Raw genomic sequence first — 26370 nt, forward strand, 5'->3', positions numbered from 1 at the left:
AGAATTGTTAGAAAATCTAGTTTTTCACAGATTCATTTTTGACTGTTGCGCCCTTATTCGAGGGGGGACAGGAAGGTGGATAGAGCAGGAAACCTGGAGTGAGAGTGTGGAGTGACGTGGGAAAGAGGCTGCAGGTTTGCATGTAACCCAGACTGTCTGTTGTGGATTATAGTGTCTGTACATGGGTTGCATGCAGGGGCGTAGCCATCATTTCAGAAGTGAGGGGGACAAATTGTTGGGGTTGTTATGATTTTAGTGCAAAAGAGTATCTTTATCTTGTTGTTTGACAGGAAACATAGGGAGTAGAGAGCAGAGAAAGACATGCAGCAAGGCGTCATGGCCAGAATCGAACCACCGCCTGCTGCTTTAAGGGCTTTAGCCTCTGTACATGGGGCGCACTTAAACGGCTAGGCCCAGGGCATCTCCTTTCAAACCCCTGATACTCACAGTTTTGGGTTGTTTTAAATGTATTGAAGCAGAGGTAATAAGAGGGGGTCTGGGTGGTCCAAGATAGTAGAAGTAGAAGTGCTCAAGATGGTGCGTTCAAGTAAACTTGGAAAAACGAACTCAGACTTGTTAAATTGAATTGAAAAGGGGACGTAGGGGACAGATACGGCAGCTGAGGGGGGCGTGTATCCCCTGTACCCAGCGTTCGCTACGCCCCTGGGAGCATGACTTCACCACTGGGCCAAACAGGCACCCTGAAAGTGAAATTTGTTGTACCTTTAAATTCTTGTCTTCAATATTCTCCCATAATGTAGCATTTCTTGAAACTGTGTCTCTGTGGTGCTAAATAAAAACTCCAATGAAAGACAAACACAGGTATAAATGTCACAATAATTATTTATTAAGCATACACATTATAATATAAATATAAAATATGCTATTTTTGTTTTTAAAATTGGTGAGACATCATTATATCTGTGTTGAGACAGACGACCATACAAACAGGTTTTAATATTCTACCAAAATCTGCAGAAACTTCTACGCAGCTGTAACAAACTGGCCGTGATGGTGCCGTCCTAAAATCTGAGCCTGTATTCATGGAGCACATCGGAGAGGTGAGACTGACCCGGATCAGGATCAGGATCAGGATCAGGTCTGTGTAAAACGTCACCAGAAACCAGGAGGCAGACTGGTCCTGGATCAGCGCGCTCCTATAGCCTAAAGATGCTGTATGCAGTGGGCCCACGTACAGAGAGAGAGAGAGCACAATAACCTACCGTATATTTCTTTATATATAGATTCTTACTGGAGTCCAACAATGGCATTTAGCAGCATGATAACGCACCACTCAGGTTTTTTCTAGTTCCAAGAAACTGCAAAAGAAGTCAGGATGTAAAGAAAGAAAAAAGAAACATCGAACAGACTGATGATCATTGTCACTGCACTAAGAGCTCACAGTGAAACAATCAATAATCAAACAATCAAATCAGATCAGAGTGATGACATTTGACGCCAGGATCAATTCAGCTTCACCTCAGTCAACGAGGAGTGGATAATCTTTACATTTCTTTTTTTTTAAATCCAAGTGAATGACATCGAGTTCGTGTGCGTTTCATCCACACATCAATGAGAATGACCTCTCGAGCCACGACGGACGCTTTGATCTGACTGAATCTGAAGTGAATTGATCCCCAAACCTATCAATGACAAGAAAGAACAAAGAGTTTTAACATTTTTCTCTTTTTTTCAGTGTTTTTTTTCGTAGTTTTTTTTTCTCTTAAGTTTGGTTGACATGCTGAATCCTTGTGTTTTGCAGGTTTGTGGTCAATCAAAAGGAAAAGTATTGAGCGAACCACTCCTGGCGCTGAGCGTCCGGGGAGTCGATGGCGGAGTCCTTAGTTTCAGGAGGGCTGCAGGAGGACGAGGCGGGCGGGGGGGGGGGCGCAAAAAAGAAGGCAGGAGGAAGAAAGGAAATCAAAGACAGAGAGAAGACAAGTCAGGAAAAAACACAGGTTGATACAAATCATTCAACACATGATTCATATTACTTTCTCTCTCTATAGCTCGTCCTTGTCTCCTATTTCACCATTTTAAAGTGTTATCAACCATTTAAATGAAGGTGTAATTCATGTATCTGTCCATGTGGGGGCAGCAGAGTCATGGTCAGGATGTAGTGAGTCACAGCAGAGTGAGAGCAGTAACAGTATCACAGAATATGCTTTTATTAAGTGTCATTTTTATCTGTTTTTGCAGTTATAAAACAAGATCAATGTACAAGGAGAACATGCAAGTTGTAGTTCCACAATGCCGCCGATTTAATATTTTGCTCCATAGTGTATATATCTGAAATATTTGCTATATTTTATTTGAGCTTTATCCTTATCCTTATCCTTATCATTATTATTATTATTATTATTATTATTATTATTATTATTATTATATTTTTAAGTACATTGTTGTATTTTCTTGTCCTGTATTTTACCCTGCTGGAACTAAAGAATTTCCCATCAATAAAGGGATCAATAAAGTCTATCTATCTATCTATCTATCTATCTATCTATCTATCTATCTATCTATCTATCTATCTATCTATCTATCTATCTATCTATCTATCCACCTACCTACTGTACCTACCTACCTACCTACCTACCTACCTACCTACCTACCTACCTACCTACCTACCTACCTACCTATCTACCTACCTACCCACCCATCCATCCATCCATCCATCTAATCTTCTCTATAACCATGATTGACATATTTTATTCAGTTTATTCTACATTTAATAAACATATTTTGTTCTTTCTTAATAGATTTTTTAAATTAATTTCTCCTCCTTAATGCTTCTAAATGTTCACATTATTAAAGACAAACAGGAAGTGAACAGACTCATTGATTGAGGGAGCCCATTTACCATCTCTGTCTCTGCTAACCATATCTACTTAAACAAATACATCTCTTTCCAACCCAAACTCACTTGCTAATATAGTAAAATCCCCTTGGGGTCTCAGCAGATGTGTGTCTAACATGAGTCTGGTCCTGCTGCAGGTTTCTGCCTGTTAAAGGAAGTTTGTCCTTGCCACTGTAAGTTGCTAAATGCTGCAAAGTGCTCTGCTCATGGTGGATTAAGATGAGATCAGACTGAGTCCTGTCTGTAAGATGGGACTAGATTTTATTATTGTTGATTTAAGCTAAAATGGCATTGATTTTTGTACTTTTATGGTATCTCATGTGAGATTAGTGAAAACCTTTAAACAGGTAAAAGCTTGAAGCCCCTGTGAGAAGGTTTGGCGCCCTCTGTGGACAAAGCTGTATATCTAATTTCCTTGCTTAAATTGCCCTTTACATGTTGAATCTGTGTATTCTAGCATAAATTGTAACTCTTGTTTTTGAACACTTACTTTAACTCTTTCTGTCCCATTAAAGTAACTAAGCAAAGACCTTTCTGGAGTCCCTGAGCTCCCTTGTCTCGTAGGTTCCTCTGAATCGCTGCTGTGTACATTCCAGATTCCAGCTGCTACAACTACTACTATACATCTCACCATTATCATCTCTCTCTCTTCATCTCCTCTATCCCTCTCTCCAACACGGTCTCATCAGATGTGTGTCTAACATGAGTCTGGTCCTGCTGGAGGTTTCTGCCTGTTAAAGGAAGTTTGTCCTTGCCACTGTAACTGGCTAAATGCTGCAAAGTGCTCTCCTGGGATCCGGTTTTTCCCTCTCTCTCTCCCTGTCCCATTAAAGTTACTAACCATAGACCTTTCTGGAGTCCCTGAGCTCCCTTGTCCTGTAGGTTCCTCTGACCTGCTGCTGTGAACAAGCCAGACTCCAGCTGCTGCTACAACTACTACTATCCGTCTCCCCACTATCCTCTCTATCTCTCTCTCTCTCTCTCTCTCTCTCTCTCTCTCTCTCCCTCTCTCTCTCTCTCTCTCTCCCTCTCTCTCTCTCTCTCTCTTCATCTCCCTCTATCCCTCTCTCCAACTCAGTCTCAGCAGATGTGTGTCTAACATGAGTCTGGTCCTGCTGGAGGTTTCTGCCTGTTAAAGGAAGTTTGTCCTTGCCACTGTAACTTGCTAAATGCTGCAAAGTGCTCTGCTCATGGTGGATTAAGATGAGATCAGACTGAGTCCTGTCTTTAAGATGGGACTGGATCTTATCCTGTCTTGATGTTGGGTCTTTGTTAATAATAGAACATAGAGTACGGTCTAGACCTGCTCTGTTTGGAAAGAGTCTGAGGAGAACGTTTGTTGTGATTTGACGCTATACAGATAAAGATTGGTTGATTGAAATACCCTTAGATGACCTTCTACTATTTAGTTAATATGCTTGTGAGGTTACTGTGAAGTACATAACATCCATAACTTGCTATTAACAAACATTTCCATGGTGCATTTGTTTGTGTTGTATTTTATAAATTAGGATGTAATGGGTCTACACTCTGCTTTTTTCTAAACAGTGTCTGCAAAAACAAACAGTATCTGCAGTATCTAAAATATACAACCTCCAGCAGCCCTCATGAATAATTGAAGGTATTAGTTTTAAAGAAAGTGACGATCATTGTTGTGTCTGCAGCTGAAGTTAGTCTCCGCTTTATATCCTCCAGGGGAAACATGTTGTTTCCCAAACTTTGAACTAATTAGATCGAGTGTTTGAATCTATCAAAACAAACACCTGCTTCTGCCGCCTTAATTGGCTGCTTCCTAAATAAACAGTCCCATAACCCCACGGTGATATTTACTTCTCTCTTTTTTTTAGGTTTTTTTTTTATGCTTGAGGAAGACAATTACTTCCCAAAAGGCTTTTCATGTAAATGAATGTGATAGATCATATTTATGCTGCACATGGTCGCAACTCTGAGTCAAAGGATTCAGTTTTAGGTCTGTTAAATGTTAATAAACACAGTCATTTGTTGTTGTTGCAACTTTTTATTTCCTAAAATGTGCAGATATGATTCTGTATCTTCCCACATGATGATCTGATGAGCTCTGCATGAGGACATGTCTGTATCACTGCAGCTAAGCTCTCACAGAGGAGGAAGTTTATGTAATACGAGTGCAGAAAGGAAGATGGCATGATACCTACTGATACCACTGAGAACAAGCTCTCATATCCTGACTTAAATATATCTATCTACTGGATTTGTATCAATTTATATTACATGAGAGATAGTTGCATCTACATTGAGCACAAATCAAACTCTCCTCCGGCGATGTGAATCACATATGACCATGAGGATGGAGGATGGGTCACAGCATTTCTCATAGGAGGCTTTGCAGTCCTGTACATGTCTTAATGTGAAGCCTTGAATTATACGGCTGAATTATTTGAAAATAATGGATGCATTATTCATTTATTCTATTTTATAGGGCTGCATGGTATATATTAACCTGATGAATCATTGGCTGATAGCAGCGCTACTACATACATAGAAGAAGAACGAGTGCAGCTTCAACCATCTGATGAGCAGGAGCGGAGCCATCATGTCAGAAGTGAGGGGGAGAAATTGTTCGGGTTGTTAAGATTGTAGTGCAAAAATGTGCGCTGTTTTTGGGCATTTTCTCCCTTTATTGACAGGACAGCTGTTAAGAGACAGGGAACATGGGGAGTAGAGAGCAGAGAAAGACATGCAGCAAAGGGAACCAATGCCCGCTGCTTCAAGGACTAAACCCAGTGTACATGAGGCGCCCTTAAACCGCTACTCCAAAGGGCATCTCCTTTCAAACCTCTTATATTGACAGTTTAAGGTTATTTTAAATGTATTGAAGCAGAGGTAATTTTGCAACAGCAGGAGCCTTTCTGCTCTGATAATAAAGAGAGAGCAAGAGCAAGAGCGCTCAGTTACCGCCCACTCATGGTGCGTTCAGGAGAACTTGGAAAAACAAGCTTATACTTATTAAAATGAATTTAACAGCTGCCATACTCATTTCAAAGAATAGAAAACTGTGGGGAAATAGGTGACAGATACGTGCACCATGTCCACTACGCCCTTGCTGCGAGTGAAAAATGGCGTCACCTGTGTGGATGTTTTTCCCTGTTTCAGAGGATGACATGACTGAAGTTTGCAAAACATGTGCCTCAAGTATTCTGAAAGGAGGAAAAACAACCTCAAGATCTGACTCACTTCAATAATTTAAAAACACCTCTAGACCTACCTGTTCAAAAAAGCATGCAATACCATAACCTCTACTCCCGCCCCACCTCTGTCTTTGTTCTGTTCTGTTTTATTGATTTGCTTAATTCAAAATTTTCTGTATAACGACTTTGACTACCATGAAAAGCGCTATATAAATCTGATCAATTATTATTATAATTATATTAACTTATTATCTAAGTCAGGTTAAAAGTCGTCATTGCATCAAAGATGAGTCAAGCAAATATGAAGTGGTAGTAGCCGTAGCTAGCATCAGCACCAAAAAATAGGGAGTGCTGATTCAACAGCTGTTTAAGAACTGCAGACAGTTTATCAGAGACAGAGAGTTATGGCACTTGATCATCAAACTTCTCCTGAGGTAGAAGATCAAGGGTTTTTCCAGCTAATCACATATTTATAACAGTATTCAGAGTTGCTAATACTTTGCAGACATGTCCTGGTCGATACTGGTGATGTAAGCTCCTGATGTTAGTCCAGTGAGTATTCTGAGTTTGATGGAGACTATTTTTATTGGTATATATAACATACTAATATACCTTAAATGCATATTTGCTCACTAAATCTTAGAATGTATGCAGAAATGTAAACAAACAAACAAAGAAAAATCATTATCCTGTTGGTATCGGACATCAGGAGCAGGACCCTATGTAGTAATTAGGGATCATGTTTGTATAAACCTGATTCACAACAAATTCAAATAGCACTCTCTCTTTCCTCACCGTTGTTCGGCTCACTGTTTAGGATTCAACAATTAAAACTTCCACATAAATCAAACGTGTCATCTCATAAAGGTCTCCTCAAGATCTTGATACTTAAATGAGTCCGTGATTTGAAGGGTGGGGTTTACAAACAGTCCATCACTGCTGATAACGTGGAGAGGGTTTCTGTTTGTGCAGAGCGATCAGTCTCAGTCCAAATGTTTGTCAGGAACAAAGAGAGAGCAGGGAGAGGAGGACGAGTCCTTTAATAGAGTCTGAAAACATTTCAGAGCAGATCTATAATATCTGACCTCATACTGTCACTGCTGGGCTCTGCTGTGAGTCTGCTTCTGTGTGTGTGTGTGTGTGTGTGGATGCGGTTCCCTTTAAACCCATAGAGCTAATCTGTTTTTTTATTCTGCATTAAAAACCTGCATCACCTTTCAGACAAAGTGTGTGTGTGACAGCAAAAGGTGGGTCCCATGTTAACGGGTTTGTTCCAAGCTTTTGCAAAGCAGCCGCCACATCTCATACTCGACAGAAACAGCAGCAGAACATGCAGAAAGATTAAGAAGAACTACGACATGCTGACACACACACACGCCCTCTCACTCATGCTTTACATGTAAATACTAAGCCCTAAACTGGATCTCTTTGCATGCACTACAGTACAAACTGCATGTATTCATGGTAGAAGCATGTTACATCATCTATCGTCACACCACAGCAACCATCACAGCCATTTTCAAGAAACAAGAGCAGCATTTATTGGAGAGGAGAAGCAGTTTGTCAGATAAAACACCACCACACACAGAGGGGACAGTCCACGATAGCAAAAGATTATATCGACTTCATTAGAAGTTCAAACAACAACATTTTATTTTTATTTAAAAAAGTAAATTGCTCTGAGTCGAGAGAAATAAAGTGCAGCGTGTGCAACATGCTGATATTTGGATGAGAGGATGAGGATGAAGAACCACAGAATGACAAAATGCCCAACAAAGATTCACAGACTGACTTTTTACACACAAAAGGGGAAACTCGTCGACATGCACACGGTTTACATGTTTACACTGACGGACACACGGACAGGATCAAAAACGAAAACTTAAATGGAAACATGCCCCTTTTGCATTCCAAGGCCATTCTTTGAAGCTTTGGATAAGCAGAGAAATACTTCATATGTAAAGAGTTTGGATGGTGGGTCAGTTTCTGTCATTTTTCAAAACAAAAAAAGAGCAAAAGTGTAAAGAATGCATTAAGTAGTGTGTTTATCTGCATGATCGCAAGCTGTGAGCGTTAGCATTACTAGCTAACTTGCTAAAACACACTGCAGTAAATTGTAAAGTGCCTTTTTAAACCATTTAGCTAAATTATCATGACACTGTCTGTCACCTTCTGGGTATTTAACATCGTTAGCATTTAAGGACTTAATTTGCTAAAAAGAGATATTTAAGTTTGGTGGCACACAGACTGCTAATTTTTCTCCTGCTACAAACGTATCTTTCAACATAATTTCCTGGAAACTTCTGGTCTGTATGAACTCTCTTTTGACTAATTTAATGCTATAGGCAAAGGCAGATTGTGGTTACTTAAGTTTGTTTGCTCAGAACACTTGAAATGTGATAGGTAGCAGAGCTGTAGGCTAATAGCTAGCAGAGCTGTAGGCTAATAGCTAGCAGTGCGACTCAGCATTTTTGAAGATTTGCGAGTTGTGGTCCTTTATGTTGACTTCAAAACAAAAAAAAAGTGCTATATGCATAGGCAGACTATAATTAAGTTTGTTTGCTTACAACTCTTGAACTGTGATAGATAGCAGAGCTGTAAGCTAATAGCTAGCAGTACGACTCAGCATTTTTTAAAGTTTTGAGTTGTGGTCTTCTTTGTTGACTTTAAAACAATAATAACAATTGTGTTATATGCAAAGGAAGACTAAACGTAGGTTTTTTTTGCTCAAAATGTTTGAAATTTGTTAGCTAGCAGAGCTGTAAGCTATTAGCTAGCAGTATGACTCAGCATGTTTAAAGTTCTGAGTTTTTGTCTTCTTAGTTGATTTTTAAAACAAAAACAAAATTGTGTTATATGCAAAGGCAGAATGTATTTCAGATTAGTTGCTTGAAACCCATTAGATTTGATAGCTAGCAGAGCTGTAAGCTAACAGCTAGCAGTACGACTCAGCATTTTTTAAAGTTTTGAGTTGTGGTCTTCTTTGTTGACTTTAAAACAATACTAACAATTGTGTTATATGCAAAGGAAGACTAAACGTAGGTTTTTTTTGCTCAAAATGTTTGAAATTTGTTAGCTAGCACAGCTGTAAGCTATTAGCTAGCAGTATGACTCAGCATGTTTAAAGTTCTGAGTTGTGGTCTTTGTTGACTTTAAAACAAAAACAAAATTGTGTTATATGCAAAGGAAGGCTAAACGTAGGTTTTTTTTGCTCAAAATGTTTGAAATTTGTTAGCTAGCACAGCTGTAAGCTAATAGCTAGCAGTATGACTCAGCATTTTTGAAGATATGCGAGTGGTGATCCTTTATGTTGAGCTCAAAACCAAAAAAAAGTGCTATATGCATAGGCAGACTATAATTAAGTTTGTTTGCTTACAGCTCTTGAAATGTGATAGCTAGCAAAGCTGTAGGCTAACAGCTAGCAGTACGACTCAGCATTTTTTAAAGTTTTGAGTTGTGGTCTTCTTTGTTGACTTTAAAACAATAATAACAATTGTGTTATATGCAAAGGAAGACTAAACGTAGGTTTTTTTTGCTCAAAATGTTTGAAATTTGTTAGCTAGCACAGCTGTGAGCTATTAGTTAGCAGTACGACTCAGCATGTTTAAAGTTCTGAGTTTTTGTCTTCTTAGTTGACTTTTAAAACAAAAACAAAATTGTGTTATATGCAAAGGCAGAATGTATTTCAGATTAGTTGCTTGAAACCCATTAAATTTGATAGATAGCAGAGCTGTAAGCTAATAGCTAGCAGTACGACTCAGCATTTTTTAAAGTTTTGAGTTGTGGTCTTCTTTGTTGACTTTAAAACAATAATAACAATTGTGTTATATGCAAAAGAAGACTAAAAGTAGTTGTTTTTTGCTCAAAATGTTTGAAATTTGTTAGCTAGCAGAGCTGTAAGCTATTAGCTAGCAGTATGACTCAGCATGTTTAAAGTTCTGAGTTTTTGTTTTCTTAGTTGATTTTTAAAACAAAAACAAAATTGTGTTATATGCAAAGGCAGAATGTATTTCAGATTAGTTGCTTGAAACCCATTAAATTTGATAGCTAGCAGAGCTGTAAGCTAATAGCTAGCTGTATGACTCAGCATTTTTTTTTAAAGTTTTGAGTTGTGGTCTTCCACTGTTCCTAATCATCTTTATCTGTTGATTTATTCATTCATTTAGCAATTTTGTTTTGTTGCATTTTTTTCAGAGTGTTTTTTTCAATGGCTTCTTTTTATAACAACTGTCTCTCTTTCAATATTAGCAACTCATTGCCAGAGCAGTAGAGCACTTCTAAGACCCAGGAGCATTATTTCTTATAGTCACTCGCTACATTTAACGGCTCTGTTTACAACTAGCACATCCACAGTGGGCTCCAGTATTTCCACTGAGGCCCTGGATGCTATGTTATTATAAATTAGCTAGCCTTCATTTTTTATCATTGGGAAATGTTACATTTAGCAACTAGCTAAAGTGTCACCTTGGTTGGTTAGTCCTCATCCTGAAAGCTTGGAGCTTGGTCCTTAGCTTGGAATCAGATTTGTTGCAATCTGAAGCATATTTAAGTCATCTTCACAGGTTTTGTTTAGATTGATTTAAAAGTCAGCCGGAGGTCGCTGACTCATGTAGCTAATGTTAGCTTTGCAAGCTAGCAAGCTGAAGCAGATCATCAAACCCCAAAATGACAAGAATTTGTAGGATTTTTAATTACATATGTGCAACAACAAAGAGCCTGATATGTGTTGCTGCTGTATCTAAAGAAGGATAGTTAATTACAACAAGTTATAGTGCTTGAAATCTTTTATTTGGCTCCCTGCAGCTCTAGATGGATATGATTTTTACGCTCCTTATGGTTTCTGTATGAAGGGGACAGAGTTGGCAGAAAGGGATGGAAATAAAAACCCAGTTACTGTCGCACAAAGAAGTACCTTAAAAGCCAGAAATGACAGAAGTGTTTCTAATCTCTTGGTCAGTTTTAGGCTTTTGTGAGATAACACAAGGCCTGCATCACAGTTTCAACATTCCAGTTGCTCAATAAGTAAGAGTGCTTACTTAACCATTTGATTTGTAATTAACCTGCGGTCTGTGATCGGATGATCGGTGCATGGATTGACCAGCTGCAGCCCGTCGGGCCAGAAAGGGTCTCACCTCATGAATTTCTTGGGTTCGGTGGGAGGGGTCGGCGGGGGTAGAGGTTTGTTGGAGTTGAGTTCAAGGTGGTGGATGGGGGAGTTGGGGATGGGTTCTAGACGGCTGGGCTGGGCTGGGGGGGGAGGTGGGGGCAGTGGGGGCTGCCCACTCCCTGAACCTGCCACACCCACGCCCCTACCTGCTGCCTCCAGAGCCCTGACATTAGGAGAGCTGCTGAATCTGCTGGCTGCTGTTTTCTCATTCTTTCTCTTTTGCTACACAGACAAAACAGAAAAAGGAGGTGCATGGGGGTCATAAAGGATTAAAGGGAAGTTTAAACCAAAATAATGAGAAAAAGATAAGAAGAAATGAAGGGAATAAAAAGGAAAATGGAGGACAGGGAGAGCCCTAAAGGTCCATCCAGAAAGAGACAGAAAGAGAGCAGCGTGCTAACTTAACCATATTTAAAAGTGAGTGAATGGATCAATCTGAAGACTGGCATCACTCAGCCTTAAAGCACCAGTCGCTCTGAGCAGAATGGAAGTTCACATGAGGAGAGATGTGTCAAAGCAGGAGACATCTCACACTAACAAATGGCTTGGAAAGCAAAGGAGAGCTGGAGAAAAAGTCAGGAAGAACAGTCCAATCAGGAGGAAGAGTCACTCGCAGATTTACAAACACACGGAAACTAGCGCACGATGAACACACAACAACACATATACAGATATGTGGAGAACAGCAAGAACACAAATACTGGAGGTTCAGGAACCCAAAGTGTCAACAGTTATATACTGATCATGCAATGAGGACCATTCAGCTCAGACATACAGTGAGGGATGTCATGTTTTACAGGAGCTACAGAAGCTTTGGAGCCTGAAAACAGCTGTCAGACATCTTCTTATGATGAATGATGAGACTTTACAAGAGCACGCAGGTTTCTGTCAAAGCTAGAGTATGTTTGATCATCGTACAGGAGAAATGTTCTCCTTTTTATGGTGTTGAGTGAGAAATCTATGACGTCATGACCTCTACATCTGATCAGAGTTGCGTTGGTTGTGTGGTCCTTGTGTTGCTCATGTTAATACAGACGTAGATCAGCCATAACATAACGACCATCTGCCTTATGTTGTGTCTCCTCAGGTCAGGGTCCAAACAGCCTTGACCTGATGAGATATGGACTCCACTAGACGTCTGAAGGTGTGCTCAAGTAGCTAGCACCAAGACGTTAGCAGCAGATCCTGTAAGTCGTGGGAGTTGTGAGGCGGGACCCCCACAGTCCAGGAAATCCCAACTGGACTGAGAACTTGGGGATTTTAAGGCAAAGTCAGCACCTTGTACTCATTTTCATTGCCCTGTGGTCCAGTTCTGATGCTCACTAGGCGTCAGAGGTAGCTAAACAGCCCCATTCATAACCAAGCAGCAACCTCCAGCCGTGAGAAGTGAAGCCAATGCAGAAGTGCTAAAAACTGCAGTTCCTCAAGTGTCCACTAGAGGCTGGCTCCGGAAGTACAGGAAACCACATACACACCCATTAAAAAAAGACGATCTTTACAGCAGAAAAAAACATGTTTACAGCCTGGTTCAAATTATGAGATTAGTCTGAATAGCTCATTTCTTGATCGGCACACACTGTACATTGTTTTTGAAGATATTAACCCACAAAGACCTAGACAGACGCCGACGGCTACTTGTTCTTAAATCTTTGATAACTTTTGAACCACTAATCCTATCAACAAGCTTTAAAAACTCAGTTACAGCGGACATGTTCGGCTTTCCATTGACACCACATTTGTCTCACTCAGCGTATTCAAAATAAATTCAGGAGAGTCTAGAGCCCCCAAAAATGGTCTAGGACTTAAGGTGATAAACTTACAAGTTTTCCATAATGAGAGGCACAGCTGATTTGATTGACAGGTGGGAACACTGTAGCTGTTGGCGAGGAGGCTCAAAGCCCGCCTCTTTACCTCACACTAGCTCGGGTGATGTTAGGTTGAGTTCAGCATTTCCAATATGGCACCCAGCTGACGATTGGCTTCCAAACAGCGCTTCAGGAACAGATGGGTGACGTCATGGATACTAGGTCCATTAATTATACAGTCTACATTCACAATATACTGTGATGCTAATCAGATTTCATTCCTTGGATCACTTGTGTTAGGCACTGACTCCCCCAGAGACCAGGAACACCCCACAAGAGCTGCGTGACCATTTCATCTAACCATCATGGCTAAAAGCCCACACTTGTCCATTTTACCTGCTTCCAGCACATCAAACATTCACCTCAACTAGCGTTATTCACTTCGCCTGTCAGTGGTCATGATGTCATGGCTGATCGGTGTAGAAGTCTGTGATTGAAAGTAATTAAGTCAATATTTTCAGGGCCTTTAAAGGAGGTTTGAACTTTCATTTTTCCATCTCTGGTTGACTCATTAACGAGCAGTTGTGACTCTTAAGTGATGATTTTGGAGAGCTACATTGCTCACTGCATGGGACACTAACTCCTACAATATGGATCAAGTTGGGATCAAAGTTTTTGATTTTTCAGCTTCTTCTAAGTGTTGTGGATTTGACCTTTTCTTCAAAGCTGTAGTTCATTTCACTACAGCCAACAAAAAGGTGATTATAACAGAGAGTCCGGTCTTGTGTTTTGGTTTTGAACTGTGACACCTTGGTGTAATTGCTGTGAACAAATGAGACCTTGTGTTTGGGAGATGGGGCAGATCTTTAACAGATGAAAAACACAGCACACTTCCTGTTAATGTGTTGCTTTTTTAACCGTCCTTGGCGGCCATGTTTGTCATAAAAAGAACAGTCTTGTTACTATTGATTTTTTTCCCCATCTCTCCTCTTACCATCTGCCATGACTGTAAACTCTGACAGACTGTTGTGCTTTCACTAGAACGCCACAATCCTGTCCTTTTCTATAAAACAGCGACCTTTAGTGAGGGGTCGGACGCTGCAGCAGGTTTCCTTCACGGCTGACGATCTCCTCAAACCGGTCTCATTCATTAACAGCAATTCCCCTCAAAAACACGACGCTGTGACAGAGCAGTGGTACCTTTCCATACTTCAGTACTGATTGTTCTTCTGCTCGCTCAGCACTGATGGACGTGGAATGAGATGGAGTGGATATCATCTTTGCTATGTAGTAGAATAAAGCGTCAGGTTTCTCAGCGTGCCCCTGTGTGTGGTGTGTTTCAGGTTTTCAGGGCCTACCTTGATGAGCGGGTTGATGACTCCTACGTTGGGACTGGCGTTGAACACTTTGTTGAAGTTGGTCTCCCTGTTGACAAGCTCCAGCTGGTAGAACTTCTTATCGTCCTGAAGGAGAGAGCGGTGTTAGCTGACAGCCTGCAGGGCTTCAGAAGACTCAAGGGCCTATAAAAACACTGAACGTCACACGCTTAATGGCCTGTTTCTCTGCGGGCACACTCTCGGAGCGGCAGTTTAATGCCTTCATGAAATCTGCTCCAAAACATTGTAAACATTTTAAGTGGCCTCCACCTCTAATTCCTATTCTTTATCACAAACTGGGACCAGGAAATGACCCTTTTAGCACTTTGGTTTCAGTTTACACCCCGACGACTGCAGACTGAGGATCTCAGACACGAGCCAAGGACTCGTGAGGAAACTTAATAATCACATTATTACACCGTGACAAATTGTAAGCTCATTTATGAAGTCACCTTCATGTGATTGGTGCAGTGGAACCACAGAAACCTCAGAGTTATTGTCAGCAGAGTCCCAGACAAAGTCAGTGAAAATCACAGAGTTAAGGTGGTGATTTCATTAGAGTGCAAACTGTGTAAGAGGCAGAAAGTCAGCTCGACCACGCCACAGTGAGGAGGGCAGCTCTGAAGAAGATATTAACCTTCAATTATGCTGCTTTTTAATTTAACTTATTCACTAATGAAACTCTGTTTTTGGTCTAAGTTCTTGGTCTTCAACTATTGATTTATGAATCATATTAATCAATCTAATGTGGTGTGCCTCAGGGCTTCATACTGGGTCCCCTCTTAAAGAGGTAATGCAGACTTTTTGGGTCAGGGGTGGATCTACTGGCTTCTGCAGGGGATGCATGAAATACGAGTCCGATACACATTAAGCCTTCTTAGTTGAATTCTTTTAAGAACTCAGAAGAATTTTCATCCAAAATCTCAATTTAACTAACAAAAGGAAAATGTGCCTCATTGAAAGCAACACAGCTACTTGTAGCATGTTGACGCACAGCCCACCTGGTTGGATTGAACATAAATCCCGCCCCTGACCATGCAAATAGCCAATCAAGGTTGAGGTTTTGGGAGCGGCACCAGGGGTGGCAAAAGAGGTTTTAGATGGAGGCTTAAGCCATCCCAAGCCACCCTCCTCAACACGCCCCTACCTGTCTCAGCATCATTTTAATTTTGTACTTTTTTCTATCTTATATTATTTGTATTTTATCTTATTTTCTGATATTTCTCTGATTTTATTATATTGATTTTATTTTATTTTTTTAATGTATTTTATTTTTTCCGGTATTTATCTGATTTTATTGATTGTATTCTATTTCATTTATTTAATTTTAATGTTTTTAAAATTGTTTTTGCATTTATCTGATTTTATTTTATTGATTTTATTGCAATGATTACATTTTTATTTTCAAGTGTTTCATATAACATTCCTCTATCTTGTTTTAGCCTTTTGCTGTTTATTTCTGTCTCTCTGTTTTATTTTTGTGAACCCCTTTGGGCTGCGTTCTTGAGAGTATTTAAGGTGCTATATAGTTTATTCTAGTTTGGTATATTTGAATTCATGGTGTCATGCACTGGAAAGGTGGCCCGCCCGGATGGACTTACAAGACACTACAAAAACAAAACAAAATTGAAGCAACAACATAAGAGGAAAAAGAAAAGGAAAAGAAAAGAGCAGTTACAATACTGCACATGTCAGGGAATGACCAAAAGTAAGTAAAAACACACAGTGGTACAATTTAGACATTTGAAAGTGATAACAACTAAATCAAATATAATACGCTGCTGAACGGCATTCAACACAAACTGTGGAAACTAAAACACTCTGTGTGTAAACAGGTTCTGAAGTCTATCTTCATCAGACATGGATAACAGGACCATTTTAATCTGACTCACAATACACGTTAGCATGCTTCTATAGTATGTATTATAAGATGTGTTTTGTTTGTTGTCTGGCATATAAATAAATCTATTCCACTGTCTCACTGTGTCGCCCATATGCCGAATGTCACATGGTTCCTGTCCCATGTCACCATACAATGCAAGTTTGGGGGCATTTTAATGCACACCCAGAAAAAAAACCCATAGCTCTGTTCTGACTGCTCCACACTTGGATCTCTTACAATAACCCCAGACTCCTGTGCAGTCCTCTGAAATCAGACACACACGTTTTAAACAGCTGTGTGTACGTTTTGTAACCGAGGTCGCTACATTTTAAGCTTAACCTTATTGAGAACAGCTCCTAAACCTCTACCTATAAAATAAAATTAGTTGAGTCTTTTACTCATATTACTCTCATTTCAGACTTAACATTATCCCTCTGATAGCTCTGTAGCCGCTTTACATGATTCGCAGCTCTGAGTATTCTTCACTTATCTCAGGCTGGTGTCTACTGTCTCTTTAAGACATTCCAGAACCTCAGCATTCCAGAACCTGAGCATTCTAGAAGCCTCCTTCTAGTGACAAATATGCCCTTTTAAGGACATTCACCAACTGGTGATGTCACAAATTGAGGAAATCTCGTGTTGATCTTGCTGAATTCTCATGTGACTTTAAAAACAAGATGTTCAGAGCAGCCTGAAGTCTCACTCAGGGATTACTCTGACACATCTTTACCTCACAGTTTGAAACTTTGCCCATGTTTAGTGTTGACATTAACATTTAACCAAGATACCACCTCTCTGTAAACCTCAAATATTCCCATTAAGCATGTTTATTACCTCATCAGATGTTACCTACCACCAGTTTCTTGACTAGAGATTCTCTCTCGGACACCATGTCCTTCAGCTCCGTGATCATCTGCAGATCCTCCGTACGACTCTCCCTGTTCCTGAACTTCTCCTCTGTTCCTTCAAGCCTGTGAGGAAACAGAATATATATGTAAATGATACATGTGTGCAGTTTCATCAGAGTAAACTTCAACATTACATATCAATGACCGTTAAAACAGAAAAGCAGGAGTTGAGGCCAGGTGAACGTTTGCATGTAAAAGATGGTGTCAGTGTTAAATCCAGAAACAGAGCCGCACACTTCCTGCAGAGGTTGTTTTCATTCTGCGAGTTATTACGAGAACTTCCAGAAACGTTATAATGGATTTTTGTTATTATCCCACCGGCCCCTCAGAGAAATCACCACTTCGGCGAAAACCTCCAATCCATCTGAAATCCGGTGACATTCTCCTTAATGCAACACATGCTAAAGATCGCTGAGCACAATGGGTATTAAAGCCTGCTGAGAAACACTTCAAGCGGGAAATAACCAATCATCTGTGACAGTTTAGGCTGAGGAATGACTCGTGGTTTTTGAAACTGTTATGAAATGACAGAAAGACCTTTTAAAGCCTCCGTTTGGCAGCAGCAGCCTGTGGTTTAGAGAGCTTATGCACTCTGGAGAGGGTTTCAGTCTCAGGAAAGTGTCTTTTCAAAGTTATAAATACAACATCTAATGCAACATATACAGTGAGTTTACAACTACTTTAGATCAGCCTGCCACATGGCCCATAATGTCCCCCAAACACCCAAAAATGAGTACAAATAAGGAAAAATGGGCAGCAAGCGTCAGTACATCAGTAGAGGTATCAAGTGCAGCCTCCTTTCAATGGTGATTCATCACATTAGGCCCACAACACCTTGGGAAGGCTCAACAAAACAACAAGAGACTGTAGGCTGCACGCTCTACCTCCCCCTACTCCCTAATTTCCCTGAGGGAAGACAAAAGGGAGACACGTAGCATTTCCTCATGACTCCGTCTAACCCCTCCCCTCCTCCCTTGGAGCTCCTCCAAAACGACGCCCCCCCCGCTCACATGCACGAGCGCCGCTGCTTCGTGACCATATGATGGTGACTGATTCAAAACCGGTCCTCACCAAAACATTCTCATAGTGAAAGTTAAAAACACAAACAAACATGGCTGCTGTTAGCACTCAAAACTGTCATGCTAGCATTATCCAGTTGTACTGGTGACACGATATCAGGAGAAAAGTTATAACACATATATAATACTGTAACAGCTCTACTGTTTGTTAAACCTGTTCAGTGTAGATGCTCTTAATTCCTACAGTGTTGACAGTCAGTGAAGGCATCAGGAGAGGTGTAGAGTGTGTGAGCGGGAGAGAGGAGAGACAAGAGGAGAAGTTCTTCATTCATTCAAACATTGATTGTTGTTTTGTTGGTTGGCGTGATCACGGCCGACAGTGACCGGTTATTAAAGATCAACGTGTTCACCAATCGGCTCGTCATCCCTACAGTGTCTGGACGGACGCTACAACACATATAGATTTTCTGTAGGACTTACTGAACGTCATTAATTATTCTGCTTGTTGGTGAGAGCTTTTTAGACTCTGATCCGGACTACAGTCCTGAGCAAAGCACCTCATCGGGTCAGAGGGGACAGGCCCGAGGACGAGCGAGAGGGGCAGTAAATAGAGTCAGGGGAAGTAGAGGCAGGAGACGGGGACTCGGAGGAGTGCACGCCGGGGAAATGTACGCGCAGGAGGAGGCGGGCATTTGAATGGTTTAAAATTTTGGCACCCAAAAAAGGCTGATTGGTTGGTGTTTTCCCAGGTTTACTCCGGCTGTAGATAGCAGCTTTTTTTCACTCTTTTTTAAGAACACATCATGTATTGATTACCATCAGGACATAAAGATCATTTTAACCAGTATAACAAAAAGTGGATCTAAATCTGATTACCAACCTCAGCTTTAATAGACATTTTAGAGGGCATCATTCTGAGCTGTGGTTGTTTTCACTTCTCTGTTTTTTTTAGGAATTACGACATGTCACCCTCTAAGAACCCAAAATACTGGAGTATATTAGATGACAGCTAACTCAGATTAAATCGGACTCTTAAACTGAGTGTTGAAAAGAGTAACAGCACTGAAAGTAAAACCTGAAACAGGTACTGAGGTCAGTTAGAAGTGTCATCCTCTGCTGCTCTGTACATGTCAGTGGTTCCTTTCCGCACCGACAGCCTCTGTGACAGTGACCTACACAGCCTCTCACCTCCCACTCTCCCACAGAACACGCCACAGAGGGGGCATCTGTGTGACATTCATGCCACAGTGTGAAATCACACTGTCTTCAAGGCAGAGCAGCAGAGCAGCTTGTCTGCGCTCTCTCTCTCTGGGTTGTCCGCAGACATACAGGGGCGTCCAGCGGAGCCTCGGCGCAGTGATTCTGATACATGCTGATCTGATCCGATACAGTGTCGGCTGCTGGGCTGGTCCTTCTGTTCACATCTGATAGCTGGTTCATCGCGCTCTCTCTGTTTGTCAAACATATTCTGAAGCTCAAACATCACAGGGTTTCTTTTTTTATGCAGCTCTGGCTGTGTCTGTGTCCGAGCCAATATCTCTCAACACAAAGAGGGAGCAGAAATGATGAGTTCTTATCTTACTATATATTAAATTAATGCTTAATTTAACCATTTAACCCATTATTGTGCACGGAGGACTTTAAAGACATCCTTTAAGGCACTTTGTGCAGCAGCTAAGCTAAGAATAAACACAGTGACTTCAAACACTGTACACGTCTTTCATCTCATCAACTAAATATAGCGTCTAAGAGAAGCGTCTGGATCTCAAAAACAGAAGGAGTTGATTTGAAATGTTCGGTATCTCAGATTCAGACTAATTGTGTTGACTAATCAACATAATGTGAAATTAAAGTGTAATTAATTATGAACAGAAATCATGAATTTAATTTGGGACGGTTTTAAGGCACCATAAACACACCATTGACATTCATTTGCCACCGAGGTGTTAATCATCATTTATCCATTAACACATCCAGCACACACAGATCTCAGCTCGGCCCGTGGAGCTTGTGTGTTCTAGTGAATCACGATGGACCTTTAATTTGTTTGACAGGTAGCTGTTCTTCCTGCATGGCCCTCGGCCTGCCGCACCTCCAACGGTGCCTGTTTTGGTTAGCTGCAGGGTGATCAGCTGGGGACCACCGCTCATTGATGTTTCGCCCCTTAACCCAGAACATCTCCTGGTGGCGGAGCAGTGAACAGGGACGTCTCCCTGACACTCCCTGCAGCTAAAGGCTGATTTATACTTCTGCGTCTCCCCTACGCAACAGGGGCTGACGCGGACATGAGCCCCACATACTTGTGCGTCGGTGTGTCCGTGTCGCGCAGCAATTCTCCGCCGAAACGCTTGAGGGCAGTGTGGTCTCTCTGATAGCTGGTCGCCTGCTTCCGGTCCCGCTACGATCTCTGTTTACTTCTCCACAGAGATTCAGAGCGTGTTATGTTAATCTACAGCTGATACATGTTGCTGTTTATCATACAGACATGATTACATGAAGAATAGAGAGGAGGAGATGAAATACACGGCCGATGTGCGGGATCCCGGAAGTGTTGTAAATGCGGGAAAGACAAAGCCGCCGAACGGACCAATCACAGAGCTTGAGGTCCGCGTCGGCTCTATGGGGAGTTACATTTTGGAGGAGGTGCACGTCAGCTACGTGCGTAGGCCTCGGCGTACGTACGGGAGCTACGCGGACCCCCGGCGTAGGGTACGCTGTTGATTCAATGCAGAAGTATAAATCAGCCTTAACCTTCTTCAGGAGCTGCTTGCTCCCCATATTTTGTTTCTTCTTCTCAGCCATAGCCAGAAGCTTGCCTTTTCGGCCTCCTCTGAGAGCTCCCTGGTTGCTTTGTGCAGCCTAGCTCCCCGACACCCCAAGTCTTTGAGTAGCCGTGTTGTTGAGGCTCCCACAAAGCCTCTAGTCCCCACCTCCACTGGGTAGAGCTTTACGCTCCATCCTCCTTCCCTGCACTCTGCCACCAAATCAGCATACTTTGCTCTCTTTCTCTCGTGGGCAACCTCCAACCCCTCCTCCCATGGCACTGTGAGCTCCACTAGGAGGGTGGATTTTCCTGCCAAGGACCAGGTCTGGCCGAAGGGTGGTGCTGCAGATTTCTGCTGGAAAGTGGAGCTGTCTGCCCAGGTCCACCCCAATCCTCCACTCCAACCCTGGTGCCAGAAGCTTGGGTATCAGTGTCCTGTTGGTAGTAGTTGCAGGCTCCCCCTGCCTGAGGAAAGTCATCCTCCTTAAAAGCTTAATTCATCAGTTTGCTTGTTTTTTGGCCACTAAATTTGGGAAAACTGAACTACTAATGAGATTAAATTCACACTCCACCTGTAATGGTCGTCTGTAGCTGCTAATTTATACATCAAGCAGACACGAAGCAGCATTGGGAATCACATTCAAAGAGTGGTGTATCTTTGTTTTGGTATGTTTTTTTTTAAGCTGTTGAGGCAGTGTTAAAAAAAATTGTAAAAAGGGAAGTTGCACGATCAAAAATTAAAACAACAGGCTTAAAGAAGCTAAAACAGTCAAGAAAGGGAGTTATCAGCCTATGTGAGTTTATCATGATTGCAAGGTTAATGTTGGTGTCGTTTCGGCTTTGTCTGATAAAACACCATTCATGCATGACAGTGTTAATACCAGAGAGAGACAAACTGAAGGAAGGAGGCGAGGAAAGCAGCTGTGAGTGTGGGTGGAGGTGAAGGTGGGGGAGCAAGGTGATCACATTGAAGGAGAAGACTTTCAGAAGCAACACTTAATAAAGTAAGAATATCATTTCCTGCCTCTCTTTAGCTGTCTCATCAATGAAGACAAATGCTGATTAAATAATGAACCTTAAATGAAGTAGAACTCAAGCCTTAACTTCCCACCCATGGCCGCCCATGACCCAGTCTCTGGAGACCGCTCTCTGTGGATACTGACCCCTGCAGACCAGGAACACCGCACAAGAGGTGCAGTTTTTAGAGATGCTCTAACCCGGCTTTGTCAAAGTCACTCACATACTTACATTCACCCATTTTTCCTGCTTCCAACATCAACTTCTAACATTACCCCTCTAGAGCACTACCCTCCCAGCATGCAGGCCTGCTCGTCGTACCTAAAGTCTCTAAAAGTAGTATGGGAGGTCGAGCCTTCAGTTATCAGGCACCTCTCCTTTGGAATCATCTACCAGTCAGGGTCCGGGAGGTAGACACCCTCTCTACTTTTAAGAGTAGGCTTCAAACTTTCCTTTTTGATAAAGCTTATAGTTAGGTCTAAGTTATGCTGCAATAGGCTTAGACCGCTAGGGGAACTGACACACTGGGATCCTATCCCAAGCCTATCACTTACTTTAACTCTTCTTGTCCCGTTAAAGTTACTAACCATAGACCTTTCTGGAGTCACTGAGCTCCCTTGTCTCGTAGGTTCCTCTGAGTCGCTGCCGTAGACAGCCTGCTGCTGTGGACGTTCCAGACTCTTGCGGCAACAGCTACTACTACTACTACTACTTGTCTCATCGCTATCACCACTCTCTCTCTCCCTCTCTCTTTTATTCTCCTCTATCCCTCTCTCCAACAGGGTCTCAGCAGATGTGTGTCTAACATGAGTCTGGTCCTGCTCAAGGTTTCTGCCTGTTAAAGGAAGTTTGTCCTTGCCACTGTCTACCAGTCAGGGTCCAGGAGGCAGACACCCTCTCTACTTTTAAGAGTCGGCTTCAAACTTTCCTTTTTGATAAAGCTTATAGTTAGAGCTGGATCAGGCTTGGACCAGGTCTTAGTTATGTTGCTATAGGCTTACACTGCCGGGGGAACTGACACACTGGGATCTTCTTTCTCTCCACTCTCTCTACCTATCACTTACTTTAACTCTTCCTGTCCCTTTAAAGTTACTAACCATAGACCTTTCTGGAGTCCCTGAGCTCCCTTGTCTCGTAGACGTGCCAGACTCCAGCTGCTACAACTACTACTATCTGTCTCACCACTATCATCTCTCTCTCTCTTCATCTCCCTCTATCCCTCTCTCCAACACGGTCTCAGCAGATGTGTGTCTAACATGAGTCTGGTCCTGCTGGAGGTTTCTGCCTGTTAAAGGAAGTTTGTCCTTGCCACTGTAACTTGCTAAATGCTGCAAAGTGCTCTGCTCATGGTGGATTAAGATGAGATCAGACTGAGTCCTGTCTGTAAGATGGGACTGGATCTGATCCTGTCTTGATGTTGGGCTGTTAATAATAGAACATAGAGTACGGTCTAGACCTGCTCTGTTTGGAGAGTAGTAGAGTAGTAATACGGATTCAAAAATAAAGAGTGTCGTTTTTAGAGTTGTACCTATTTTTACAACAAGTGGGTTAAACTGCGGCTGGATTTCCTCTGGGCAGGAGCACACTGAGGTCAAATGTTTCGTGTCTAACTATTTCACGCCTCACTGCTTCAGCATCAGCCAGCGTTCACTGAGCAGGAAACCCCTCTGTGACAGCCACCCAGACGGCCTGTGACACATGAACCGGTGTCACTCATGGCCTTTATCGTATCTTAGTTTAGAAATTTGTCCAAGAATTGTACAAATCCTCCTGACTGATTAAAGATCCTGGACTGACATTTAAGCTCCACCTCTTGGTGTTGAATCTGCACCAAAGTGTGTTTCCTTCAGTGTCAGGGTGGCGTCTGTTTTCAAGGTCTCAAAGCTCAGTGGACTGTGACTGATGCTCAGGAGGGAACGTCAGGTGAGTGCTGCGGTTATCTTCAGCGCCTTCTGCTCGGGTTGAATTATAATGCATGCAGTTTAATTTACTCCACACACCGGGCTGTTCAAATATATTAACGGACACTTGCTGGATGCACTGATGTAACCACGGTACAGATGAGGGAAAAATCAACACTTGCTGCTTTAAAAAACAAACTTTAACACAAAGACGTGTTCTCTATCAAACTATTTAAACCTACATGAAAGCCGTACTGAGACTTAGAGAGTTTTTTTTCCAGTGTCTGCTTAGGGAGAGGGATTTGTAAAGAGCGATGAGGCTGTCGTTACCGTGTTGATTAATTAGGTACAAAGCGACAGGCTGCTGGTTTAAAATAGATTAATGATTTTAGTTAATGAGATGGAAGACCCAGAAATGCCTGTTTACCGGGTAAAGTCAAGGAGGTGCCGACAAATGCAAAACGCTGACCCCAAAGAAAATCAACCAGGGGAAGAAAAGTGGACCACTTCACGACATGGTTCAACTTGATTCTTAGACTTAGTAACTTCATATTTGATTAATAACCAGTAAACTGAGGAGTCTGAAGGTGATTCGACTGTGCTGAAGTTAAAGCAAACTTTAGACTCAAAAAACAAAACAGGCAGATCCAGGCAAATAAAACTACAACAAAGGAGACCCTGAACTGTTGAGCAAGAACAGGACCACACTTCACTTTCAAGACTCCAGAAACTGATCTCCTGTCTTTGGACATCACCTCGATTGGGCATCGAGGTGATGATGAATTAGACACATAGGATAAGTAGGATGTACTTGTTAGAGTGGTGCAACATTTGAGTTGTGAACAAAGAATTCATGTTATTTTTGTTTTTGATCAGCTAACTTTTTTTTTTTAAAGCTGCTGTGAGGAACTTTTTAGTTATATCAACTTTGGCGCACCATTGTGGACAAAGTGATCCCTCTCATCTTTTGTTCTGTACATGCAAAAGTAGTGTTTTCAACAAAAACCTCACCCTGCCAGATTTATCACTCAGTGTGATTATTTGCCATGAAAACAGCCGGAAAAGGATGTTTCTAAAGCCAAATGTCAATCATGTGGTCTGACACCTACCCCCTCTGAGTGGTTTAAGGCATTAGAAATGACAACAGAGAAGGTATCGGTGTTGTTTATGGTTTTGTTTGCTTTTGAAGGTCATAAAGAGGCATCAGTGTTGGTTTCAGTCTGTTTCTCAGCTGGTGAAAAACTCCTCATAGTGCCTTTAAAGAGGAAGAAATCTGAAATGATTGAAGTTGAGCTTTTTGGTTTGATGAGTTTGAATTGATGTCTGTGTGAGTTGTCTTATGTTTGTTTATTTGTTATGTTCTAAAGGAAAGAAGAGGTAACCATGCCACTGTCACAACTTCTTTGAAAGGTGTTGCTGGCATCAAATTTGGAACGAACATATTTTTTCCACATTTTTTCAGTTTCAATATTTGATTAGATATTTTGAATTAAATCTTGGGTTTAAAGAAGATATATTATACCCCTTTTTGACCATTCAACACAGCAACCTGTGGTCTGAATGAAATGTCCGTGCAGTACTTTGGTCAAATAAAATGTGGATCAACACCAGAAGAGGTTCTAATCCCGTATAAACCAGCTAAGAACAGTTTTGGTGTGTGTCTCTTTAAATGCAAATCCTTCTCCCTCCGCCCCTCTCTTCCAGGGTGCAAAGGAGTCCAAGACATTCTAGTGGCTCTTAAGCCTGGTTTACACTCCTGCATTGACTCTACGCTGCAGTTACCTTCGCCATCATGACCACTACATACTTGTGCATCGCTCTGCAGTTCTTCGCCTAGATGCTAATTTCTTTGCTCGTTGTATTGTCAGTTCCTCATCCTGCTATGTTCTCTGCTTGTCTGTGCAAATCAAAAAAAGGCGACTGAATCCGATCCCTTATGTTGGAGTTGGAGCTGATGAATGTTGAGCAGATGTTGGCGGAGATATTGTGTACAACCACTGTATCGATGTAGGCGGTGATACTGGAAGTGTTAATGCAGGATATATGATGCTTCTCAGTGTGGACCAATCACAGGGCTTGTGGTCTGCGTTGTTTGAACATGTAGTTACATTTTTTAGGAGGTGCTTGTTGGGCTTCTGTGTCAGCACAGGGCTTCATGAACCTGCGGTGTATGCTTCAGCATCGATTCAATGTGGAAGTATAAACCAGGCTCCTTACTTGGCGGACTGCCTTAAAGTTTAGCTCTAGAGGTGTGGCTCGGCGGCTAAGAGTAGAGATCCCAGGTGAGGCCTTTAACTGATTTGCAGACCATCAAAGTCTGTGTCAACATTTAACAAAGCATACCTACTTTTTGGGGATTTGAGGTTGTACCTCTTTGTTTATTTTCTCCTTAAAGTTCTGTATTCGTTCTGCGTGGACCTCATGAAGAATAGTTGTCACTGCAGCTTTAACTAACAGGGATCCTTTGTATTGAAATGAATGCAAAAAAGGGCCTTGAGAATCTGTTC

At 41.7% G+C, this 26370-nt stretch overlaps 1 protein-coding gene across 2 annotated transcripts in view; it reads right to left on the reverse strand.

The window, feature by feature from the left end:
• Positions 1-825: 825 nt before the first annotated feature.
• The window catches only part of fam184a (family with sequence similarity 184 member A), a 296890-nt gene continuing 271345 nt past the window's right edge, over positions 826-26370 (reverse strand). The window contains exons 19-22 of one of the 2 annotated variants that reach the window (XM_034699996.1): positions 17108-17225; positions 14355-14459; positions 11157-11413; positions 826-1856 (exon numbers count right to left, since the gene is read on the reverse strand). In XM_034699996.1, the coding sequence (XP_034555887.1) occupies positions 1775-1856; positions 11157-11413; positions 14355-14459; positions 17108-17225 (562 nt within the window). In that variant the 3' untranslated portion in view covers positions 826-1774. Of the gene's footprint in view, positions 1857-10790; positions 10865-11156; positions 11414-14354; positions 14460-17107; positions 17226-26370 lie in introns of those variants that run through there. The other variant, XM_034699997.1, reaches the window with a different exon arrangement.

This window comes from Notolabrus celidotus, chromosome 13 (genome assembly GCF_009762535.1).
Source record: "Notolabrus celidotus isolate fNotCel1 chromosome 13, fNotCel1.pri, whole genome shotgun sequence".
NCBI classification, from domain to species: Eukaryota; Metazoa; Chordata; class Actinopteri; order Labriformes; family Labridae; genus Notolabrus; species Notolabrus celidotus.